The sequence below is a fragment of the Chelon labrosus genome (assembly GCF_963514085.1).
Source record: "Chelon labrosus genome assembly, chromosome: 20".
NCBI classification, from domain to species: Eukaryota; Metazoa; Chordata; class Actinopteri; order Mugiliformes; family Mugilidae; genus Chelon; species Chelon labrosus.
This window is the reverse complement of record NC_140353.1, coordinates 5,444,309-5,467,177: the sequence shown is the minus strand read 5'-3', so window position 1 is coordinate 5,467,177 and position 22,869 is coordinate 5,444,309. Positions and strand designations below refer to the sequence as shown.

The 22,869-nt window shown below is 41.1% G+C and overlaps 3 protein-coding genes across 4 annotated transcripts; 2 read left to right on the top strand and 1 right to left on the bottom strand.

Annotated features, from left to right (window-relative positions):
- The first annotated feature begins 277 nt into the window (after nt 1-277).
- tdrd6b (tudor domain containing 6b) lies at nt 278-5,729 on the top strand. Of its 2 annotated transcripts, none has more exons than XM_084569117.1 (3): nt 278-5,346; nt 5,445-5,517; nt 5,641-5,729. In XM_084569117.1, exons 1-3 carry the CDS (start codon nt 339-341, stop codon nt 5,669-5,671), a joined length of 5,112 nt encoding a protein of 1,703 aa, XP_084425243.1. In that variant the 5' UTR covers nt 278-338; the 3' UTR covers nt 5,672-5,729. The 2 variants fall into 2 exon arrangements, with proteins under 2 accessions (XP_084425243.1, XP_084425242.1); XM_084569116.1 differs by having other exon boundaries at nt 5,418-5,517.
- Nucleotides 5,730-6,616: 887 nt separating this feature from the next.
- On the top strand, nt 6,617-8,736 carry ankrd66 (ankyrin repeat domain 66; the record flags this gene model as incomplete). The annotated part of the gene is made up of 3 exons (XM_084568986.1): nt 6,617-6,755; nt 8,270-8,498; nt 8,598-8,736. The coding sequence occupies 3 exons, from the start codon at nt 6,617-6,619 to the stop codon at nt 8,734-8,736; spliced, it is 507 nt and encodes a 168-aa protein (XP_084425112.1).
- Nucleotides 8,737-9,030: 294 nt separating this feature from the next.
- Nucleotides 9,031-18,350, bottom strand: adgrf3a (adhesion G protein-coupled receptor F3a; the record flags this gene model as incomplete). Its single annotated transcript, XM_084568491.1, has 17 exons — nt 9,031-9,118; nt 9,200-9,235; nt 9,529-9,570; nt 9,650-10,978; nt 13,140-13,319; nt 13,499-13,574; nt 13,668-13,776; nt 14,519-14,659; nt 14,767-15,003; nt 15,993-16,208; nt 17,162-17,286; nt 17,376-17,434; nt 17,533-17,639; nt 17,727-17,879; nt 17,965-18,093; nt 18,207-18,219; nt 18,303-18,350. 17 exons carry the CDS (start codon nt 18,348-18,350, stop codon nt 9,062-9,064), a joined length of 3,057 nt encoding a protein of 1,018 aa, XP_084424617.1. The 3' UTR covers nt 9,031-9,061.
- Between the last annotated feature and the right edge of the window lie 4,519 nt (nt 18,351-22,869).

Here is a 22,869-nt window from a genome sequence, read left to right as displayed (position 1 = left end):
GTGCAGAAGCTTTCTTCAAGTAGTTTAAGATGGCAGCAAGGTGGCATTATATCTGGTACTATGTCCACGCTGCAAGTATTGTCAGCTAAATTGTTGGCCGGGTCAATACTGAGGTGTTTCTCAAGCGCTAAAGATGGCGTTGTGTCGTCTTCTACAACTACAAGATATTTAAAAAAGCAAATGCATATGCCTTGTTGATGCTTTACCTCATCATTGGAGTGTTAATGAAAAGCTGAAGCCTGTGCAACTTTGATTGACTTTGATACATGTTGGTTAAATGGTTAAAATGACTATTTTCTCCTCCACTTTGCAGGTGTATTTGAGCCTAGATCTTCACAATGTGTTCAATTCCCGGCCTTCCAACACCGGGATCAGAAGTACCCGTTCTCATCACAAGGGTAAACCTCAACCCCGCATGCGGTCTGGTTGAATTGTGGGTTAACATGGATGATGGGAGGAAGCATATTTATGAGCAGATGAGAGAGGAAATTCAGATTCCTAAGAGAAGCTTTTACGGATCAGAGGGAAAACCAGGCGACCTCTGCCTGGTTTGCATCAGTGACACCTGGCACAGAGCTCGGATTGTCTCGATTAAAAGCGAAACTTACAGTGTTTTTCTAATTGACCAGGGACAGCCCCACACTGCGACGAGTGAAGCTCTAGCGTGGGGACAGAGCGACAGTTTTCTCCTCCCTCCTGAAATTGAATCTTGCATTCTTGCAAACGTCCTCTCCCTTGATAATAACTGGCCTGAGAGAGCCACAAAGTTTCTGATGTCTCTGCCAGGGAAGAAGTTCAAGGGATTAGTTCAACACGTGCTGATGTCAGACAGGATTATTCTCCTTGACATACCAATGGCTTCAAGGCATATGTGCAAGTTAGGAGTTGTAAAGAAGATCCCAGTGGATGAGTTTAAACGTCTTGTGGTGGAATGTGTATGCTTGCCAAAAGGAGAGGCTTCTGAGTTCATGACACACGAACAGAATTTGCATGTCAGCCCCCAACTTGACGAACAAGAACAATATTTTTACCCAGAGCTGTCAACCAATACCTTTGAAAGTGTCACAGTGACAGAAGTAACCGATCCACTCAATATTGTTTGCCAGCTCGTCATTTTTTCCAAAGCGGTGAAGCTATTGTCCGAACAGATCCAACAACACTACGAGGCGAGCTCAGATTTTGGAGGCGCGCAGCCGCAGACCAGCGGGAGTCCGTGCGCCGCTAAAGGCGCGAATGGCAGATGGCACCGCTCGTTACTAAAGCAAGACGTCGTGAGCGGCGATGGCGAGGTAGAAGTCTTTCATGTGGATGAAGGAAAGACTGAATCGGTTCCCGCTGGAAACATCAAACCGCTGCTTGGAAGATTCCTAAGAATGCCTGTGGTCACATACTTCTGTTCTCTTAGTGGAATAAAAGAAAATGGCAGAGAGTGGCCCGAAGAGGAGGCTAATTATTTGAAATCACGGCTTCTGAACCAGACGGTGGTGGCGAAGTTTGACCACTACAGTGTAACTCAAGACGTCTACTTTGTCACTCTTTATGGCGCCAATGCCGCATGTGTAAACAGTTCTTTTATAGAGAAGATGGGCCTTATTCCACCCTTGGAACAAGTTTTCAACGTCCAGAATGAACCTCTTCCGTCATTTCTTTATTCAGTTGGAGATGAACAGTGCATGGATTCACAGAACAAAGCTGAAGGTTTACCAGACGACACTTGGACAAGCACTGGACTCAGAGAAGTCAATGGCAGGACAGATGATGTAACCCCTCCCCGTACAAACGAGATTCACATCAAAGCAAGCTCCGCATGCCCGGATGTGAAGCGAAATCTTTTAACAAGTTTCTCCTCTGAGGTGCAAAGTTCTTGTAATGACGGTACATTTACTGCAGGAAGTGTTGTCGATGTGAAAGTATCTTGCATTGAAAGTCTGCAGAAGTTCTGGTGTCAAGCAACGGACAATAGTGACTCTCTCAGAGACCTCATGCAAGACCTGCAAACCCACTATGCATCTGCCCACTGTCGGCCACTTTTTGAGACCGTCTGTGTCGCCCGCAATCCAGATGATGACATGTGGTACAGAGCGAGGATGATTTCGAGCCAGCGCTCCTCTATTGTGGACGTCAGATTCATAGACTACGGTCATATTCAAAAGGTCCCTCTGCAAGATGTGCTTCCCATTGATGCGTCTTTCTTGCAGCTGAATGCGCAGGCTTTTCAGTGCTCTTTATTTAATCTGAATAATCCCACCGATGCTGCATTAACAGAGTTTCAGAAGTTGGTTGATTTGGGTCCTTCATTAAACGCCGGGTTAAAATGTGTTGTAAAAGCCGTAACATCTGACGGAGAAGGTCTTCTTCTTAACGTGGTAGATATTGAAACGGCATCTGACAGTGCGTGCAGGCTACTGGCTGAGAAATGTGCACAGCCTCAAGCTTGTGAGCAAATTCCTCCACAGGTCCCGTCAGATGTGTACAATTACTCAACTTATGATATTGAAGTGGGTGGGAAAGAAGAGGTGTTGGTGACCGCTTCGGAGTCCGTCGATCACTTCTACTGTCAACTGCACAGGAATTCTCATCTGTTTGACAAAGTGAATGAAAATGTTGCACAACTTCTTGGCCAGCAACAGGGCTCCGATCACCCACTTCGACTAAACAGTATTTGCTTTGCTAGGTACACTGATAACCAGTGGTACAGAGGTGAAGTGGTAGAAATGTCGCCGAAAACTAAAGTGCACTTTGTGGACTTTGGGGATACCCTTGAAGTGAATAAAACTGATATTCGCCCCATTCCCTCTGAAACAAGTGCTGTCAGGTCTGTTTCTGTGCTAGCTGTCCCACTTGGATTGTTCAACGTCCCTGCAGAAGTGCCACAGGAAGTAAACCAGTGGTTTGCAGATCATGCCATTGGCCAAAGTTTTACTATTTCTGTGATAGAAAAGGGTGAAAAGGGAAAGCTGATTGTTGAATTGTTCGAAGGATCCCTGAATGTTAATAATAAAGTCAGAGAGAGGATGGCAAAAATGGGACAACACAAGATGACTGGTGTCATTCAGCAGACTGACCGGCAGCTGCCTAAAATCTCCAAAGAGCCTACGGTGTTGACGCAAGAGCTCACGACTCCATCAGAGAAGAGAGAACAAAATTCAGTCCACAGCGAAAATGGAGTATGTGCAGAAGATGAGCTAGAAATTAATTTAGAATCCACAACTAATGTCCTTTCATCTGAGACTGAACAGATTTTGGATGAAGGAAGAGAAAACACTTTGAATGTCGTTCTTGAAGACAAAGAAAGTGTGGCAGAGACTTTCATACAAGGCTGCCACAGTGATCCAGAAATGACACAGCCCTCCCTTCCTTCTTGCCTTGAGGGAAACATGAACATTTGCATGTACACGACACCAAACGTTTCTCAGAACAAAATCATAGAGGCGTACGCTTCCTGCATCGCCGGACCGCATTTCTTCTGGTGTCAGTACACCAACACTGAAGACCTGAATGCAGTGTCAAATCTTGCCCAGGAAGCGGGATGGGCACTGGATGAGGTTATTCCAGAGACTCTGGCGCCTGGCAGCCCATGCCTTGCTCTTTATTCCAGTGACAAACAGTGGTACAGAGCTCAAGTTATACGGAAATCTGACAGAAATGTCCATGTTCTGTTTGTCGATTATGGAAATGAGTCTGACGTTGACATTGAAAATGTGAGAGCCATGCCTCAGAGTGTGCTGGAGTTTGCTCCTCAGGCCTTTTTGTGCTCTCTGAATGGCTTCGATGAGTCCAAGGGATCCTGGGATGACGACGTTTTTGATGACTTCTACAATCTCTTGGTTGATAAGCAGCTGATAGTGACGGCCTTCGATATGCAAAACAATTTAGAGATTGCAGTTCCTCAATATACGGTGAAAATTGAGTGTGATAAGGTGGTCATTAATGACTTAATGCAGAAATACTGGACATCAGAGAATGATGTGGCCCAAACTGAAACTTTACCCCAAGACATTCAAACCGAGGGAATTGTAACCAAAGGAAATGGCGATACTCCCATGTACAGGGAGCCAGAAATTCTCAAAAACAAGACAGAGACTGTGTATGCTTCTTGTATTGTGGAACCTAACTTCTTCTGGTGTCAGTTCTCCAACACAGAAGATCTCAGCACAGTGTCACAGCTTGCTCAGGAAGCAGGACGGGCCCAGCAGGATGAGACGTTCCCCGAGTCTCTTGGTCCTGGCAGTCCATGCCTCGCTCTGTTTACCAGCGACAACCAGTGGTATCGAGCTCAGGTAATACGCAGAGTTGATGATGCATTCTGCGCTGTGTTTATTGATTACGGAAATGAGTCCAATGTTGAAATTGAAAATGTGAGACCACTTCCTCAGAGTCTGCAGGAGAAAGCTCCCCTGGCCTTTTTGTGCCGTTTAAATGGTTTCGATGAGTCCGAGGGCTCCTGGGATGATGAAGTTTATGACGTCTTCTACAATCTTCTGGTTGATAAACCCCTCAAAGTCACAGTGTTCAGCCTGGGGGGGCATTCAGAGATCACAGTTCCTCAGTATTCAGTGGCGATTGAGTGCGAAGGAGAGATTGTAAATGGGGCGATGCAGAAATACTGGAAACCAGTTACGGAAGAAAGCGTCATAACAGAAGACCCACAAACAGAAACCATTCTCCAGGATTATCAAACTGAGTCCGACATGACGCATACCTGTGTTTTCAAAGATAACGTGAGCACTTGTGTGTACAAAGAGCCAGCAATATCCCAGAACAAGACGGAGACTGTGTATGCCTCTTGTATCGTGGAACCACATTTCTTCTGGTGTCAGTTCAACAACACAGAAGATCTGAGCTCAGTGTCACAGCTTGCTCAGGAAGCAGGACAGGCCGAGAAGGATATAACGTTCCTCGAGTCTCTTGGTCCTGGCAGTCCATGCCTCGTTCTGTTTTCCAGTGACAACCAGTGGTATCGAGCTCAAGTAATGGGAAGAGTTGATGATACAGTCTGTGTTGTGTTTATTGATTATGGAAATGAGTCCGAAGTTGACATCAAGAATGTGAGATCCCTGCCTCAGAGTCTGCAGGAGAAGGCTCCCCTGGCCTTCTTGTGCTGTTTGAATGGATTCGATGAGTCCAGAGGCTCCTGGGACGATGAAGTTTATGACGTCTTCTACAATCTTCTGGTTGATAAACCCCTCCAAGTTACGGTCTTGAGCTCAGGAGACCATTCAGAGCTCGCTGTTCCTCAGTATGCTGTTGAAGTAGAGTGCGAAGGAGCGGTTGTGAATTCACTGATGGAGAAATACTGGAGGGGAGTGGACATAGATGGTGACTTGGCAGAAAGTTTCGAATCAGGTTAGTAGACTATGTTGAGTTTTTTTTATTTTTTTTTTTGGAAGTTCCTAAACTCCTCTTTGATTATTTAGCTTTGCCGTGTCATCTCTCGTCTTCAGTGGACCTGAATGAAACCAGCACCATAAATGAGAGCGTTGAGATTGAAAATCATCAAATAGCTGCAAATGAATGGTAAGACTTCGCCTGCCAAGTTCACTTTGCATGTGCAGCTTTAAGTCAATTCCTAGAAATGGAGAATGAATTAAATGACTTGTTAAAGTTTTAATAATGAGATTTATTCTTTGTTTCTTTCAGGTCTGAACCCAGAGAAATGACCCAGTTGTGACGCATCAGCCTGACGATCCATGTTTGTCTTGGATCTTATATTAACTAAATAAATGAGCTTCTTGTGAAGTTAATGTGTACTTTTTTTTTTTTTTTTTTTTAAATTAAATCTTTGCAACCAAAAGTAAATGACACTGACCATCTAGTGACAATCTGATGTTCTGCTGGGAAACTTTCGGACCTGGCATTCACATTGCCAAGACTAGACCTGGCACCCCCACTCCATAGCAATGACACTCCTTGATGGCAGCAGCCATCCCCAGCAGGATGCAGCCTGACACAGACACACACACAAAAAATGGTTTAGGAACAACTTAAAAAAAAAAAAAACATGAAGAACATCACAAGGTGTTGACCTGGCCTCCAAATTCACTAGATCCCAAACTGATCAAGTATCTGTGGGATGATCCACAGAGGCCCCTCCCCTCAAAGGCCCCCACTAACAAAATTCTGTTGCCAGACACAAGGGAGATTTACTCAATATTAGGAAGGTGGTCATAATGTTATGCCTGATTTGCGTATACCTATCTATAGTATTGCATTTATTATTTTGCATCCATTATTGCAAAATGCTTACTTACTTAATGCAATAGTCATATGTTGTGTCCTATTATTGGGTTAATTTTGCACTTCCAGTTAGATGCCAAACTGTACTACATGTATATGCATTGACAACAAAATTGAATCTCATCTAATCTGATATCAGCAAAGTGAGTTATCTTAAAGTCATTCAGTTTAACTTAATTTTCCTCCACAGTTCCTTCAATATTAACGTCCAGTTGTCTTGAGCTCGCGTTACACTCGTGAAGTTCACCCTCCTCACACCCTGGTTCCCGCTGTTCCTGCAGGTGGCAGCAGGTGGCAGCATCACCGTTGTGCAGGCTCAGGCCAGCACTTGGCACCGTGTTGTGTTGATAAACAGTCGCTAGGCAACGCTCGTCGCGAAATGACCGAGCTGCACCAAGCTGCAGCTGCAGGCGATCATGACCGAGTTGAGGAGATTCTGAGGCAACAGCAATGCAATCCCAACCAGAGGGACGTGGACTGGAGCTACAAGACGCCTCTGCACTGGGCTGCAGCTAAAGGTAGTCAGTTAAATATGTTTACTGCGCAGGCTGTTTGTCCCCCAAGGCCACACCTGCAGGTTTTGCATTTGTTCAGGTTGAAATTACATCTGGCAGTCACAGGAATGGGGGCACAAAAAGCTCTAGTGCCCAGTTTTGCCATCACCAATCCAGTTTATTTTAAATATCTAACACCTCTGCTTACGTGATATAGATGAAACCCTAACCCTGTCTTCATAAATACTTGTGTATAATAATAATTAATACATTTATTCCTTATGAAATGATCATCGAAAATAATAATTCATAATAATTACTAAAAGGGAAAATTGTTCATTTCTTGGGATTAAAGCTGAAACAAAATAATATCAATTATCTGAAAAATAAAATTTGAATAGAAACCCCATTTTTACACGTGGAGATTTAGGCCAAGTTACCAGAATATCTTTAGGGTTTGGATCTTACTTTATTATTTCCGCAGCATATTTTGTCTGCATTTATTAGACACGAACAGAAAAGTTAGGGGGAGATGCATCAAAGGTCCCAACCAGAGAGACGAGGACGTGGTGCTACAAGACGCCTCTTCACCGGGCTTGAGCTAAAGGTTAAATTAGTAATAATTATAATACATATAATAATAATAATAATACATCTGACAGTCACGGGAATGGGTGCACAAAAACCTCTAGACTGTCTTCAGGTGCCCAGTTTTAGGGAAATGCACATACAGTGTACGTGTTGGAGCTGCAAGTAAAAAATAAGTCATTTCTCAGTTTACTCCCGTGCTCTTTGAAGTTTAAATCCAATTTGTTGTAACAGAACAGCACAAGTTTGCACAGGCCACTGTCTTTTAGGTTGTTCTCGTTTTGTGGTGGTAATCCAATGCTTAAGTCTAAGTACTAGTAAAAGTATGTGTAATCTGAAATAAATACTAAAAGTAAAACATTTCCAATGCAGAAAAATGTCCCAGAGTCCCTGTTATACTACCATGTATGTCATCATGGGCATATTTTTACTCATTACTCATGCAGCTGTAGTTGGTTGCAATAGGGCAAAAGTTGAATTATTTTTGTAAGGGAGTGAGAATACTGATTACGTTCATTACAGGTGAACCAACATCAAATGACTGATTTATTGAATAATCAAGTGTTTCTGCTGCACTTGTTGTAACACTACAACACATCAGTAACTAGAGAAAGGTGCAATATTCCCATCTGAGCTGTAAAAAGAGTAATCGGTATGTGTCAAAAGTAGAAATTTGTGCTTAAATACAACTCTTGATTAATTGTGCTCAGTCCATTTACAGTTGTGTAAAACGGAGAATGTCCAGAAAACGGGAACTGTTTGTGTTGCACCTTGATTAATGACGTCAGCCTAATATTCCCTTCACTTAGTTAAATCCCTTTATTATATTTGTGGTTTGTACCTTGGAATGTACTTTTTACCGCCTCCTCCTTCACAAGGGGATCCTCTTTCCTGCAAGTCTAGATGAAAAAGAAAAATCCCCAGGCTCTCGTATGTGACCTTTGGCACAGGACACACTGAAACGGTCCGGATCCTCGTGGAGCACGGGGCGCGGCCGTGCCTCAGGACCGAGCACGGATGGACTCCCGCTCACTTTGCCGCAGAGTCCGGTCAGCTGGCCGTGTTGCGGCTGCTGCACTCCCTCCACGCGCCTGTGGACAAGGAGGACTGCTGTGGAGACAAACCGGCGCGCATAGCGGAAATATACGGACACCAAGACTGCGTTAGATTCCTGAAAAAGTAGGTTGTGAAGCCCGTTCTTTAATTTCTTTTATTGTTTTAATACACACACACACACATTTATACATGATAAGTAAATTCTCCCTTTCTGTGTTGCAGGGCGGAGATTGAGTGCCAGGCCTACCGCAGGGTAGCAGCCCAGAGAGGGATTTCAGTGGATGACACAGATGAGGAGTGGGAAGCACAGAAGAAAGAAAATGAAGAACACATGTTATCTAAAAGTGACATTCACACGTAGGTCTAAAACATCATTACACAACAGAGTATGTACAAGAGTTAAGTAGTCTTCCGGTTTTTCTGTGGCGTTTAACTGTTGAATTAAAAAAATGAACATCATGTAAAATACAGCATTGCTTAAAACATATTTAACATTAGCGTGCACATGCAGTTCAGTTTAAAGCTGCAAACAGAGCAACACATACAGTATATGCACATGTATAATAATAATAATAATCATGAATTCAACTCTTATCACGAAATTTAAACAATAAAACAGTCAAACCAAGGAGAAGCTTATCGAGCTATTAACAGTGATTTTAGGTGTAAAATGTAGTTTGTCGTGTTCATTTCTTCAGGGTCGAGTCCATTTTTGAGGCGCTCTCGCTGGTGGGGGCTGGAGCCTGGAGATCAGAGTCACAGTAAAATGAGTCATGGCGGTCTTTAACACACGAGTGCTGAACATCTGCTTGTACTGCACTTACTTTTTTCTTGAAGCGCTTCAGCAGTGCGTCGCGGGTCTGTCGGGATTGGATGAAAACGTTTTTAAATATGCTGTTTTATGGCATTAACACAGTGAATTAAACCGCTACCAACAGCCAGGGAAACCAGTTTCAACGTCAAGTTAAATTTGATGAAATGTGGTGATTTTTGGATCAAAATTATTTCGGTACAATAGCCTTAAAGCTTGATGCTTTAAATGTTCATAGTGTTTTCTGCTATCAAATTAAGAGCATACCTTACATGACCAGAAAATGCAAAATTCACTGAAATCTTGGTTGGCATTTACTGCTAAGAAGTAAAACCATCTTACCATTTTGTCCCCAACGCACGTGGTCAACAAAATGAACAAACCCTGGAAAGGAAGGACAGAATTTACTAAGCGAGAAATACTTGAGGTTTAGTTAATTCAGATTAGATCATAGTGATCCTACCTGGAATGCGTTCAGCACCGTGAAGATGTAATTCACTGCTAAAGCTTGGGGTCCATCTGTGAGGTCGAAAAGCATCAAAGCGAATCCAAAAATCCACGTCACACCGAAGATGGGAGTCAGAAGAATTATCGACCTGATGACAGTTTTGGCGGCCGTTTTATCCTTTTCAAAGGATTTCTCTGTATTCTTATGGTGTTCCAAAAGCTTCATGATGACGACTGCCATGGAGAATATATTGACAAAAACGATTATGCCAGCCGGTATGATAAATGTAAAGATGGACCCGCGCATGAATCCACTATAAACAAGCCAACAGGTATCTTCGGAGTAGTACTTGTCTTTTGCGCCTGCTTCGTTCGTAAGGAACGTGATAAAAACGATAAGCAAAGGACAAGCATAGCCGAGGATTAATGAGAACCTCAGGTAGTTTTTCTTGCTCACTTTATGGAACAGGAAAACTGCTTGATGAAGGAGTGTGCAGCTCAGACACAACATCCAAAAGAACATGGCCAGGTAACAGAAATGCTTCAGCAACACAAAGGCCTTACACCAGTGAGATGGAGTTTTCTTGGGATCAGCTGCTGCCAAAAAACTGCAGTCAGCAACTAGCAAACATAGAGAAATGTTTACGTGGGCAGTGTGCCGTAAATACAAAGTATTTGTCTTGACAACGTCGCTCCAGACAATCAGTTCTATAATGAGGCTGATAACGAGTGATATGACTGAAATAGACACTCCGGCGTAGGTGATCTCGGTCAGTAAAGGGATTTCAAGGGGCTCTTTTGACATCAGAACAGAAAATGCGGACAAATGGGTGCAAACGCAGCGCTGGGCGTCAGAAGCACCCGACCACTCGCATCCTTCACTTGACCACCGTCTGGTGTTGTTGTCCCATGAAACGCAAGATATTTTTACATTGCGAGGCCTTGGTCTGAACAATACGAAGTCAATTGTAATCTTAAAGCCAGTTGTCCTGTTAGCAGTTGCTGACACAACAATACTGTTGGGCTCAGTTCCATTGTCATCGTTGGGCAACAACGACTGCAGTTCTTTGAATCCAGCTGTTTTTACATTGCTTGCACCTGTGAGACTGACATTAACATTAAACACAGTGTTTTTACAGCCTGACTCCTCACTGGTATCACATGAGGCTACTTCTAGATTCGTACGTTGTTTCTTAGTGTTTTCCGTAATGTTTGATATCTCAATTAATTGCTCGACTGACTGCAGATATGTCTCGGCCAGTGTAAAGTTGCTTTCAGAATTTGGTGTAGTCCAGGAATCTACAACAGAGCTATTCAACAGATTGCTGGAAGAGTCCAGAAAGTTCTGAAAAGAAGAAGAAGAAGAGGAAATGCAGTTAGTTTAAATACAACATAAATCAAAGACTTTGTGTAACAACAAATTGTTACATAAAGTATTATACACCTTCTACTGGGCTGACTTCTACTTTTTCCGATTCTGAGGTTGTGGACGAACCACAGCAGTAGCAAATTACAGGTAAACAAGCCGACCGTCGCGCCACTCAGAGATGACATTATCCAGGTCAGAAGACATCATCCGGGGTCTGTAGGTCAATCTACAGGATGATTGTATATGGTCGCCCGTAGTGCGCATTGTATTATGACCCTACGCAGACCCTAACACCATAGCTTTCTGGGGAGGTGCACATCAGCTATGGTACAATAATACAATGCGCACTACGGGCGACCATAGACATATATACAATCATCCTGTAGATTGACTACAGACCCCGGATGATGTCTTCTGACCTGGATAATGTCGTCTCTGTCGGCTTGTTTACCTGTAATTTGCTACTGCTATGGTTCGTCCACAACCTCAGAATCGGAAAAATATTCAGCCATGTTGCAAAAAACTAGCAGTAGCAAATTACAGGTAAACAAGTCGACCGTCGCGGTTGCCCGCACCACTCCGAGATGACATCGTCCAGGTCAGAAGACACAGGTAACAGGTAACTCTGGACTCAATAGGGTATAGCATTAGCGTATCATAACAAAATATTGGCGAAATGAACCAGTTTCATGGCAGATAATGCCCTGATCACTCTCGCTAAATGGATATACGCTGATCTAGTTATTTCCTGAACGAGTGCAAATGAAACAAATGTGATATTGGTGAGTAAACGATGGTATTTTATGCTAGAAATAAGGTCTAGGTTGTAAAGTAATACACAGGATAAGATATTATAATCCCTTGTGCCAAGATCCCAGGCAAAACACATTTAGAGGCCCTGTTCAACAGTTGCTCCACAGAGGTTTCCCTGCACACAGCCCTAGGCCTCCACGCCCTTGCTGTACATGACCTATGATATCCCTATGTTTAAGAGCTGCCTGTGCTTGCTGCACTGCCTCTTTTGCCTTCCACTTCCTCCCTGCCTTAACAGTAGGCGCTACACTCCTAACCACTGGATCCTTGGACTGAGTAAGAGTCATTTCCAGTCTAACTTTAGCGCACTTAAACTCCTCTGTTAGGCCGGTAACTGGAAGCTCCAGAATGCCTTTCCCATACAAAACAGCTGAACAACAACAACATAAAAAAACAGCTGTTCCCCTTGAAGTATCAAAAGTATCGATATTTTGATTTGAGAATTGATTTTTGAGCATAAAGATCTGGTATTGGAGGTATCGATATTTCAGTATCGATCCGCACATCACTAACGTAGGCTACGTGCGTAGGTTATGGCGTCTAGTCTCGCAGTACCCTAAATGAGCCTTAAGACTATTGATAAAGAATAAACCACCATGTTTGGGAGCTTAAAGTTGTAATCCTCAATATTTTGTGTCACATCAACTAGGATTTAGTACACAACTGATGAAACTCTTCTTAGATTGTCAAAAAGTTGAATAATCTGCCTCTTTCCATCCAGCCTCGATGAACCAGGAAACTATTTCATGCAAAGTAGCTGAGAGGCTGACTGAAGTCAGTCGTTATCGTTCCATTACCCGTTGCCAAAATAGTCTTTGCTTGGGCTGTGAGAACTACAAAAAATACCAATTCATTCATTTTCTGTAACCCCTTGGCCTGTGAAGGGTCTGGAGCCCATCCCGGCTGTCATTGGGCGAGAGGCCCTGGACAGACAACCATTCACACCTACAGCCAATTTAGAATCACCAATGAACCTAACGATCATGTCTTTGGACGGTGGGAGGGAACTGGAGTACCTGGAGAGAACCCACGTAGACACAGGGAGAACATGTGAAACTTGAAATGTTTTACAGTGGAGTTATTTACCATCTCTTTAAATGAAGTATCGTATCTGCTGTGGGTCATCCCTGAGTAAGATGGGATGACGCACTGTGTCTTCTAATCCCCCATTTAAAATCTACAGGCTGTATAATATGGACACTAACAAATGTAAATTCATTGAATGCTTTATATTGTATCAACGTCTTAAGGTTTACCTTTTACCTTTCGCCTAAATGTTATTTGATATTATCCGGTAAAGACACTCAAGAACTTTGATACTTACCTCAGTCGCTGTCACATTAGTTAGTGTGATCGGCTTATCACTCAAGGTCTTCAACACACTAATTGATGCGTTCACATTGGCAAAGGAGTCGATAACGTTTGTCCGACCTGTGACATCCCGAAGGCGGTGAAATACGTCTGCAGCATTTTTATCCAGCTCGCCGAGTCCAATGTCAGAAATCTGCAACAACAGAGTAGACTCCTTAATGATGATTCATTGTGCAAGCATCCTCAGCTGATTCGGCAAAACAATTACGAACTTGATGCTTGTAAGCAAGAATTGTTGTTAGTATTCTACTGAGTTAAGTCTCAGTTATTTTTCTGTTAAACTATAACTTCACTTTTGAAAGTTATGCTTACTATTGCACTTTGAAGCACACTGTTCAGTTCTGAATTCACGCATGCCGAATGCTCCTGTTCCCAGTTTCCGTCCTTTCTGAAACAATTAAGTGATGAACAGAAAATTAATCATAAAACGAAAATCTTCCTTTAGTGATAGTTCTCTCATTAGTCTCGGCTGCAGTCTTACCCGCATTTCCTTTGTCTTATTCCAGCTGAATTCTGGCACTTTAGTTTTGCAGTATAACCAGCTTTGGTGTCTTCCCAGTCACCTTCAGCTTTACAGAATTTGTCACCTTCTGTTTTGTTTAAAGAGAAAGAAAATCCGGGTTGGGGCTCAGATTATAATGAACGCCAACTACAACAAGTTAGCCTTATTTTTATCACAAATCCTGCTGGACTCACCTTTCTGTAACAGATAACTCCATGTTAGTCATGGTAATGGACACTATTGCACCTTACTATCATCCCTGTGTATATAATATATATTCTTCCATCTCTATTTCTTGTACATTTGTCTATATACTAATATGCTAATTTGTACATTTTGCTTATACTATTTTATTTTACTTATTTTTATTTTATTTTATTTTATTTAATCTTTCTTTTATACGTGGTTCTTAAGAGTGTTACTGCTAATTTGACCAACCAATTTCCCTTGTGGATGAGCCACACACTCTGCCCGTAGTGGTTATATAACTGTTGGGAAGTCAGTCTGGTTATATATAAATGTATGTATAGTGTCAAAGAAGGAGTCCTTCCTCTGGATCAATAAATTTGCATCTTAACTTACCAGCAAACGAAAACTATAGTGTTATTTGAACATATATTCACTTTCTTTGTGTAATTTACTCTAAAGTGGGCAGAAAACAGTGGTTTCAGATCACATTTTTAAATACGTTAAAATGAATGTAAGTACTAAGTGTTATTTTAGAGCAATTCACAGTGACAACTGGTGTACTCAAAAAGAAGTATACTAAATGTGGAGTGATATTGGTTTTATATTTCCAGACAGTATTTTTAAAAGACACAAAAGCATACCTTGTATGATACTGATTTTAACAGAGGCACTTTTGCTTTGGTTGAGCCTGTTGGTAAATGTGCATGACACGGGTTCCAGTGACTTGGAGGAATCTGAACAGTCAACTGTCACGACAGAGCTATACGTTATCGTGTCTGTGTCTGCAAGAACCACACATGCATATTGTTAATGTTTACATGTTTGCACAAGAATTCATTTTAAGCAAAGGAGACAAACAAAAAACAAACAAACAAGAAATTGTACTTACTGTTCTTTTCTGATCTTTTCGAGGTGCTGTCTGTCCATGTGACATTGTATGTTTCACTGCTTTTCTGTACCTCACAGTTGACTGTTACTTGCAGAATATCAGCGATGTCACAACGTGGAAATGACGGGTTTGTGAAGGTCTCAATGTTTGGCAGAAGGGCTACATCCATTACAGCGGTGGCTTTGTGATTTATGGAGATGCTGCCTCGTTTTTGATTGTATTCACATATGTACTGTCCTGAGGAAAAACAGATGGGAATGAGGATTAAAGCCACTGTGTGTAGGACATTTACAATATTATAGAATCTCTCAGATTACTGTGATGGTTTTATTCTGATTGTTGTTGTGCTTATATCTGTTAGTAGGGTAAACACAGACCAGAGGCATTCTTTTATCTGTCTGCCTTCACTACACAGCATTTCAGCACAACACAACAATTAATAAATAAAGTCATTAATAAATAAAGTAAAATTTATGAATACAGTAAAAAAATGAATAAATGAAATAAAATAAGATGGTCAGGATGAAACACTGTGGGATGCAAAAGGATACAGGTGCTGTTGCTCACATTTGCTGATGTTTATATTTTAACCTTCACTGACTAAAATAAATCAACTGGTTAAATGTAGTGCAGTAAAAGTACAATAATTTCCTCCTAAAGTAGGTGGAGTTGAATTATAAATTGCTAAAGTAGCATTAAAAAAGTTCCTCAAAATGTAGATACACCAATCAGCCACAACATTATGACCACTTACAGGTGAAGTTAATAACACTTATCATCTTGTGACAATTCAGTGTTCTGCTGGGAAACTTTCGGACCTGGCATTCATTCATGTGGATGTTACTTAGACATGTAGCACCCACCTAGACCAGACCAGGCACCCCCACCCCATAGCAATGACACTCCTTGGTGGAAAGCATGGCAACTAAAAAAAAACATGAAGAACAGCACAAGGTGTTGACCTGGCCTCCAAATTCACTAGATCCCAAACTGATCAAGTATCTGTGGATGATCCACAGAGGCCCCTCCCCTCAACCCATAGGACCCAAAGTCCCCCACTAACAACATTCTGGTGCCAGACACCACAGGACATCCTCAGAAGGCCCATGTCCATTTTCTGATGAGTCACAACTGTTTGGGAGGAAACAAGGGAGACCTACACGATATTAGGAAGGTGGTCATAATCTTATGCCTGATCGGTGTATAGTTGCTGAAATAAAACATACCTGCCCAGAGTTCAGATACATTCTTGAGTTTGATTTCGGACTGCGTACGTCCCAGTGTTATTTGTGATTCTGTGCCATTAGTTATGTCAAATACTCTGTTCGTTTTATTCAGACTCAGCTTCGGATTACTTCTCAGGTCCTCCTGTGCTGTGCATGTAAGATTGCGGGCGCTGTTGTAAGGCACAGGGTTGACTGGCATCTTTAAGGTAACAACACCTGTGAAGATAAGCGTCAGCACAGAAACCACAAATAAGTTACATCCAGGAGGTATAATGTGTGGAAATACATCTTGGGAAAACTGTGACCTGGAGATTCTACGAGCACTTCTGAGTAATCGTGAGCTTGTTTTTGGAAAGGCACATCGATATTAGGGACAATTACACATTCCTAGTGTAGTGGGAATCAGTGGGAGTTAATGCTACTCCCTAAAACGTTGTAGCAGACTTAGATAAACTTTATTCATCCACAAGGGAAATTGCTTGGTCACAGTAGCTTAGTTGTACATAAAAAACACTTAAGAACCTCAGATAAAAAAGATTAAATTAAATAAAATAGGTAATAAAAAATAAGTAAAATAAAATCTAGTAAAATAAAATAAAATAAAAAATCACATAAAACCAAAACGACTATAAAATATAAATATCAGTGAGAACCTTTTCTAGCCTTCAACCACATCACACAAGTCTATATTTAGCTGTATTTTAGATTTTATATCATATCATGCAAAAGCTTTCCACTGCGTTTTCTGATCCCCATTTAGAATCTATTATATGGGTATGGACATTAACAAATGTAAATTCATTGAATGCCAAAATCTAAATCTAGTCTGCTGCAAAACAGGGTTGATGTAAGAAGAAAAAAAAAAACAACAACAATGAGCTGAAAGGTTCTAAAATGCTGCAGTTTGGTAAAAAGATGTGCGCATCCTGCATGCTAACTAGCCTGTGAGGCTAAACGACTAAATGCTAACCTCTGCGAGACAATGTCAATACTTCAGTTAATACTGCTAGTAGATTTAAAAATATGTGGGAAATCCTCACCAAGATATTTCTGTACAGATGTGACTTGTGTTTGATTAAAGAGTAGATTTGATGAAGACAAACCATAATTCAGTTCAGGGTGAAACTTTATTCTAACAGGTGCATTCCACTACCATAAAATGCAATTACCTGTAGTCTGCATAGAAAGTCTAGCATTTAGTTTAGTCGTCAGGTTTGTAGCTTTGTCAATCAGATTTTGTGCATTGATTCTGGAAACAATGACTAACTGAAAGTCTACGATGACACTTCCAACCCTGGGGGGATAACATAAAAAAAAATCAGCAATATAGTGATACCAGTACAAAAAACAACTGACATTTAAATCAAAACAAAAAGCAAATACCTGAATCCTTGAATTGTTAAAGTGTCAAATCCGCTTAAAGTGCTGTACTCTTCTTTCATCTAAAAGGTAACAAAGGAAAAGTTACTGCCATTTTTCATGATTCCTGAAGGTAATCTGTGAAATGTTGTGCTGTTTACTTATAAATACTTGTTTTTACCTCGTCTAACAAACCGTCATGACATTTCTGATAGACGCTAGGATTCTCGCTCAGACAACCTGTATAATTCTGTGCTTCTGTCAAAGTCAGAGAACCCGTGATGGTAACTGTGAAGAAAACGTACTGTAATTGGGATGTGCACAAACACAAATGTACCGTATGTATATGCATGTATGAAGACAGTAAAAACTTACCGATGCTCTCTGAAACGCACTCTTGGACGGAACTTGTCTTGAAGGTGCACTCTGGTTCCCCACAACATTCCTCATTAGACTTGCAAACCGTATCACTCCACTTGTGGCCAGACTCGCAGGTACACTTTGTGTTGGTTGAGTCAGTTTCACATCCTTATTAGAAAGAAAAAAAAGAAAAAAAACTCAAGGCTCAATCGTTCAGATCATGTGGGATTCAGAATCTGACAAGCGTGCTTACTTGTTGTTATTTTCAGGCTGTCGACTATGAAGGTGTTATTCGCAATGCTATTATTCAGTAGGTCTTTTATATGTTTAAGTAAACTCTTGTCTGCTTTCAGTTTGGCATGATACACTTGTGTGGAGTTGTCTGAAAAACACGCAAAACGGACATACAATCAAAAGGCACTACATCACAATGCTGCGCTTCAAAAACATTAAAGAAAAAACTGCCAGCTTCCACATTCATGCAGATCATTTTACCTCTCCCTGCAGCCTGTAAAGGAAAAAAGAAATAAATCAGTTTAATGCAATGAAATGGTGTAAGTCTGAAGATTTAACGTGCGATCACCGACAAACCTGGCAGATGATCAGGCCCAGGATACAAAGAAATATGAGGGTCCGCATCCTGTTTCTGCGAATAATAAAAAAATGGTTTAAAAAAAAAATGATGTAAGTCAATAGTACAAATATAAATAGGTTCTGGTGGCAGTGAGGTGGCTGTTAAAGATGGTGTCTGGATTCATTTTATTTTTGTCCTTCCCATTTACATGCATGAAGGAGGCAGAACTATTATCAAAAGCACAACTGGTATAGCTTGGAAGCCAGCCTGAGTTCTTGCACTCACAAAAGTTTTTGAAAAGATCTGTCGGGCCGATCAAATCTTTTAGGCGGGCTTAATGCGGCATTTCTTTCTATATCTCTTGTGACCAGTTTATGCAACTGTGCACCATTTGACGTCTGACTGGCAAAATGATCTAATCAAATAGATTATGGAAGAACACTGGCAGACAGATATATGTTCTGGAGCTGTCAGAAGATGTCAGATTTTTGGACTCAAAAATTTTGCGTAAACCCATCGATTTATATCCTTTGATGAGTCCGGAAGTCGTACATAATACGAAAGAGTGTTGGACAGAATTTGATGTCATTTATCAGTGAAAATTTATATTACTCAACTGGAAAACTGCACCAGCAGCCATAAGAATTGGGGTGATTAAATATCTGGAATTAGAGACGACTGAATTCACTCTGGAAAAACAAGACATTTTTCTCTTTATGGATCACACCCCCCCCCCCCCCGGTCTGAATGTAACATGGTCCAGAACAAAACCACAGCTAGCTGTGACCTCAAGGCCGAAACACGTATTAGTACTGAAAGTGTTAAACAGCTGAACTGAACTTAATGTGTATCGTGTCCAAAAACTGAGAGTAATACTCACTTAGTTCAGTCCCAAACATTTCTCCTTTCATGACTTGCATAAACAGAGCAATGAGAAGTACTTTTTGAAAATTCTCTTGCTGCTTTTGAATATTTTTTATTGATTCACGCATGTATATTTTAAAAGTTTAAAACAGAGAGGCAGAATATGAAGCATGCAAATTAATCAGCGATAAGGACGTATTAGGCTCCTCATAAAATGATGTCCTTAACAGCGTTTTGAAATGTATTTACTGACGGTATGCTGGTAATAATGACATGAATAAATATTTTGTCTGCTTTAAACTACAATAAATAATGTTATAAAGGCTGTCTGAGATGGCCAGACAAGGAATTTAAAGCGTTGCAATGTCTTTTCTTAATTTGAACTTAACTTTTCCTCACCTTTAAAACAACTAAAATTACCAGAAATATTAACACTAGGAATATTTTCTGTCATTCTTTCCTATTAACAGATATTCAGATCATAATAGTGAATAAAGGGCTGTTAGTTAATTATTATGTTGTGTTTAGACTAACATGAAATTAATAAAATGGAATATGTGACATTCAGAATGAGGAAAAGCTGGAGTTTTAGAAATTAAATTCTGTGCGTTTCAATATAACGACTCGTATGAAATGTAAACATAGGAAGATCAGCTTACCTGCTTTCCTTGAGACACATCAGAGAAGCATCACAGCAGTAATCAGAAGGACTCGTCCGTGCCCACTAAGGACGGCAGCACCCTGATGGAGCTGTGGCTCCAGGAGCTTACAAGGAAATACAAAATCCCCAGACTGAAGTCGGTTTTCTTTGTACAACTGTATTTCACGGTCAGTGGACGGAGCGCCATGCGAAAGCACAAAGGCTGTTATGTCGTACTAATTTGACTTTCAAATGTGGAGCATGCACGGTGTTTGTGTAACGAAATAATTTAGGTGGGGCCTGTTCGGCTGTAGAACTGAAGGTGAAGCATGACGCAATGGATGGTGCAGCAAAATTTGAACAAATATAAAATGCGAACCCTGAGGTTCAATCTAAATGTGATAAACCTGTGTCTAATCACCCTTAAAATCAAAGATGCTTCAGCTTACAAAATAATAAAATTATTATACACCAATCAGGCATAACATTATGACCACCTTCCTAATATTGTGTAGTGCCTCTAAAACAGTTGTGATTCATCAGAAAACAGACATGGGCCTCCTGAGGGTGTCCTGTGGTGTCTGGTAACAGGATGTTGTTAGTGGGGGCCTTTGAGGGGAGGGGGCTCTCTGGATCATCCCACAGATACCTGATCAATTTGGGATGTAGTGAGCTTGTGCTGTTCTTCATGTTTTTTGTTTTGTTTTTTTGTTGTTCCTAAACAGTTTTTGTGTGTGTGTCTGTGTCAGGCTGCATCCTGCTGGGGATGGCTGCTGCCATCAAGGAGTGTCATTGCTATGGGGTGGGGGTGCCTGCTCTGGTCTAGGTGGGTGCTACATGTCTAAGTAACATGAATGAATGCCAGGTCCAAAAGTTTCCCAACAGAACACTGAATTATCACAAGATGGCCAATGTTACTGACGTCTCCTGTCAGTGGTTTTAATGTTGTGGCTGATCAGTTTAAGATGATACCATTGTGGGTGACTTAACATTTTTGGTAATTTTACACAAAGGTGGACTCAGTTATAGAAATTCAACCCATCTTGGGTACATTTTGGTTGATATATTTTGTACAACAGCAGTAAAAGGGCTAAACTGATGGCAGCATTACTGTAATACACATCTGAAAGGTCAAAGTTCATGACATGAGAAGGGAAGCTTTTAACGCAGTGACATGCGACTTCATGTGGACTTAGTTCCAATCAATTAAAAGACCTAAAAGACAACACACGGTTTAAAATAATTGATGGACTTCCATCTGATAGCCTTTGCGTGGAAACCAGATTGAATCTGATTATCATGAAATTTGCTGAACATGTTCAGGCTGCATTTTTTAATACTTTGAGGTTTGGCTCAGTAACTCCTTCCTAGATCATAGACAAACATGTGCGCTACGTCACTGCTAGTATTCTGGACTTTTTATTTTTTTTACTATGCAAATAATGCTGTTTAGGATCTATAAAATATATAGATTTACAGAAGATAGCAGCAGGCACAGACCAAAGCGATGCTTTCAAAGATTTGCATCTTGCAGCTAAAGGGATTTTTTGCAGAAAGCGGATGTCAAAGATTAGTAGACAGTTAGTCAAAACAACTACAAGACGCTAAGGGTGGTGCATATTTATACTGATGTTTTTGTTGGTTAAAAAGTCGTTATCCTTGCAGTTATGTCCAAGAATATCACCTTTGATTTCTTGTCTAAGTATGTCATCAAGTCGTCAGCCTCCATGGCATGTACCTATTAACCCACAAGCCTGTAGGTGCACTATGTGATAGCATGTATTTGCAGCCTTTACAAGGTAACACGCCACCCTTGTGTTCGGGACAAACACGTGAGCAGAGTACAGGGGAAATTTTGGAAGCTGGACTTTGGCTGGCTGCTAATATTTGGATAATTGTGGCATGTAAAAGTCTAAGCTCACAACAAAGACATCATTTAGTGTGAGGTGACCGGACATGTTTAGTCAAATTATATTAATAAGCAAGGGAGCATGCAGTGGGTAAAGGTTTACAGTCATAGGCACGGTATTAAAGGTGACCCTACTTTATACACCGATCAGCCACAACATTAAAACCACTTACAGGTGAAGTTAATAACATTGAACATCTTGTGACAATTCAGTGTTCTGCTGGGAAACTTCTGGACCTGGCATTCATTCATCTGGATGTTACTTAGACATGTAGCACCCACCTAGACCAGACCAGGCACCCCCACCCCATAGCAATGACACTCCTTGATGGCAGCAGCCATCCCCAGCAGGATGCAGCCTGACACAGACACACACACACATACAAACGCTTTAGGAACAACTCAAATTCACTAGATCCCAAACTGATCAAGTATCTGTGGGATGATCCACAGAGGCCCCTCCCTTAATCCATAGGACCCAAAAGCCCCCTATAACAACACTGTGATACCAGACACCACAGGACACCCTCAGAAGGCCCATGTCCATTCTCTGATGAGCCACAACTGTTTTGGAGACACAAGGGAGACCTCCACAATATTAGGAAGGTGGTCATAATGTTATGCCTGATCAGCATATGTGTAACTGGTCACTGATGAAATGAATACATATATCCAAGATGCTTGGACACATATTGTAAGAGACTTTATGGTTGAAGTTGTAGTTATTTCTGTTCTATAAAAGTTAAAACAAAAAAAAAGTCTTACAAGAACAAATTATGAATAAAATAATGATAATAATGTTATTTTTGAGGCAGCGAATGGTCAAATTAAACAATTTAATCTATTATTAAGGTTTACAATTTATGATTTTGAGCTAAAAAAAAAAAAAAATTATAATTTTATGTCTGGCACATGAGCAAACACTGCCCTGTTCACCAGCTTCAGGTGCTAACAGGAAATCGAGAATAAAAAACATATTCTTCCAAATGGGACACAGTCAAAGCACACATGCAAAGCATTTCTTGCAACAAAGAGGCGTAAACCCAAGCAGGCGAACGCAGGAATTTTATGACTGTATATATTATTTTAACGTGCGTTGAGGGTCACGAGAGTCAAGATTCAGATGCTTGACTGCAATAAAACCTAAAAGCACGTTGGGTATTATCAGCAG

Bases quoted from the DNA above. Each gene is read 5' to 3' on its own strand.
- tdrd6b (XM_084569116.1), top strand. From the start codon at position 339: ATGTGTTCAATTCCCGGCCTTCCAACACCGGGATCAGAAGTACCCGTT. The intron at 5,347-5,417 runs GTTAGTAGACTA...TTGATTATTTAG, and splicing joins GGCAGAAAGTTTCGAATCAG to CTTTGCCGTGTCATCTCTCG. The intron at 5,518-5,640 runs GTAAGACTTCGC...TGTTTCTTTCAG, and splicing joins CAAATAGCTGCAAATGAATG to GTCTGAACCCAGAGAAATGA.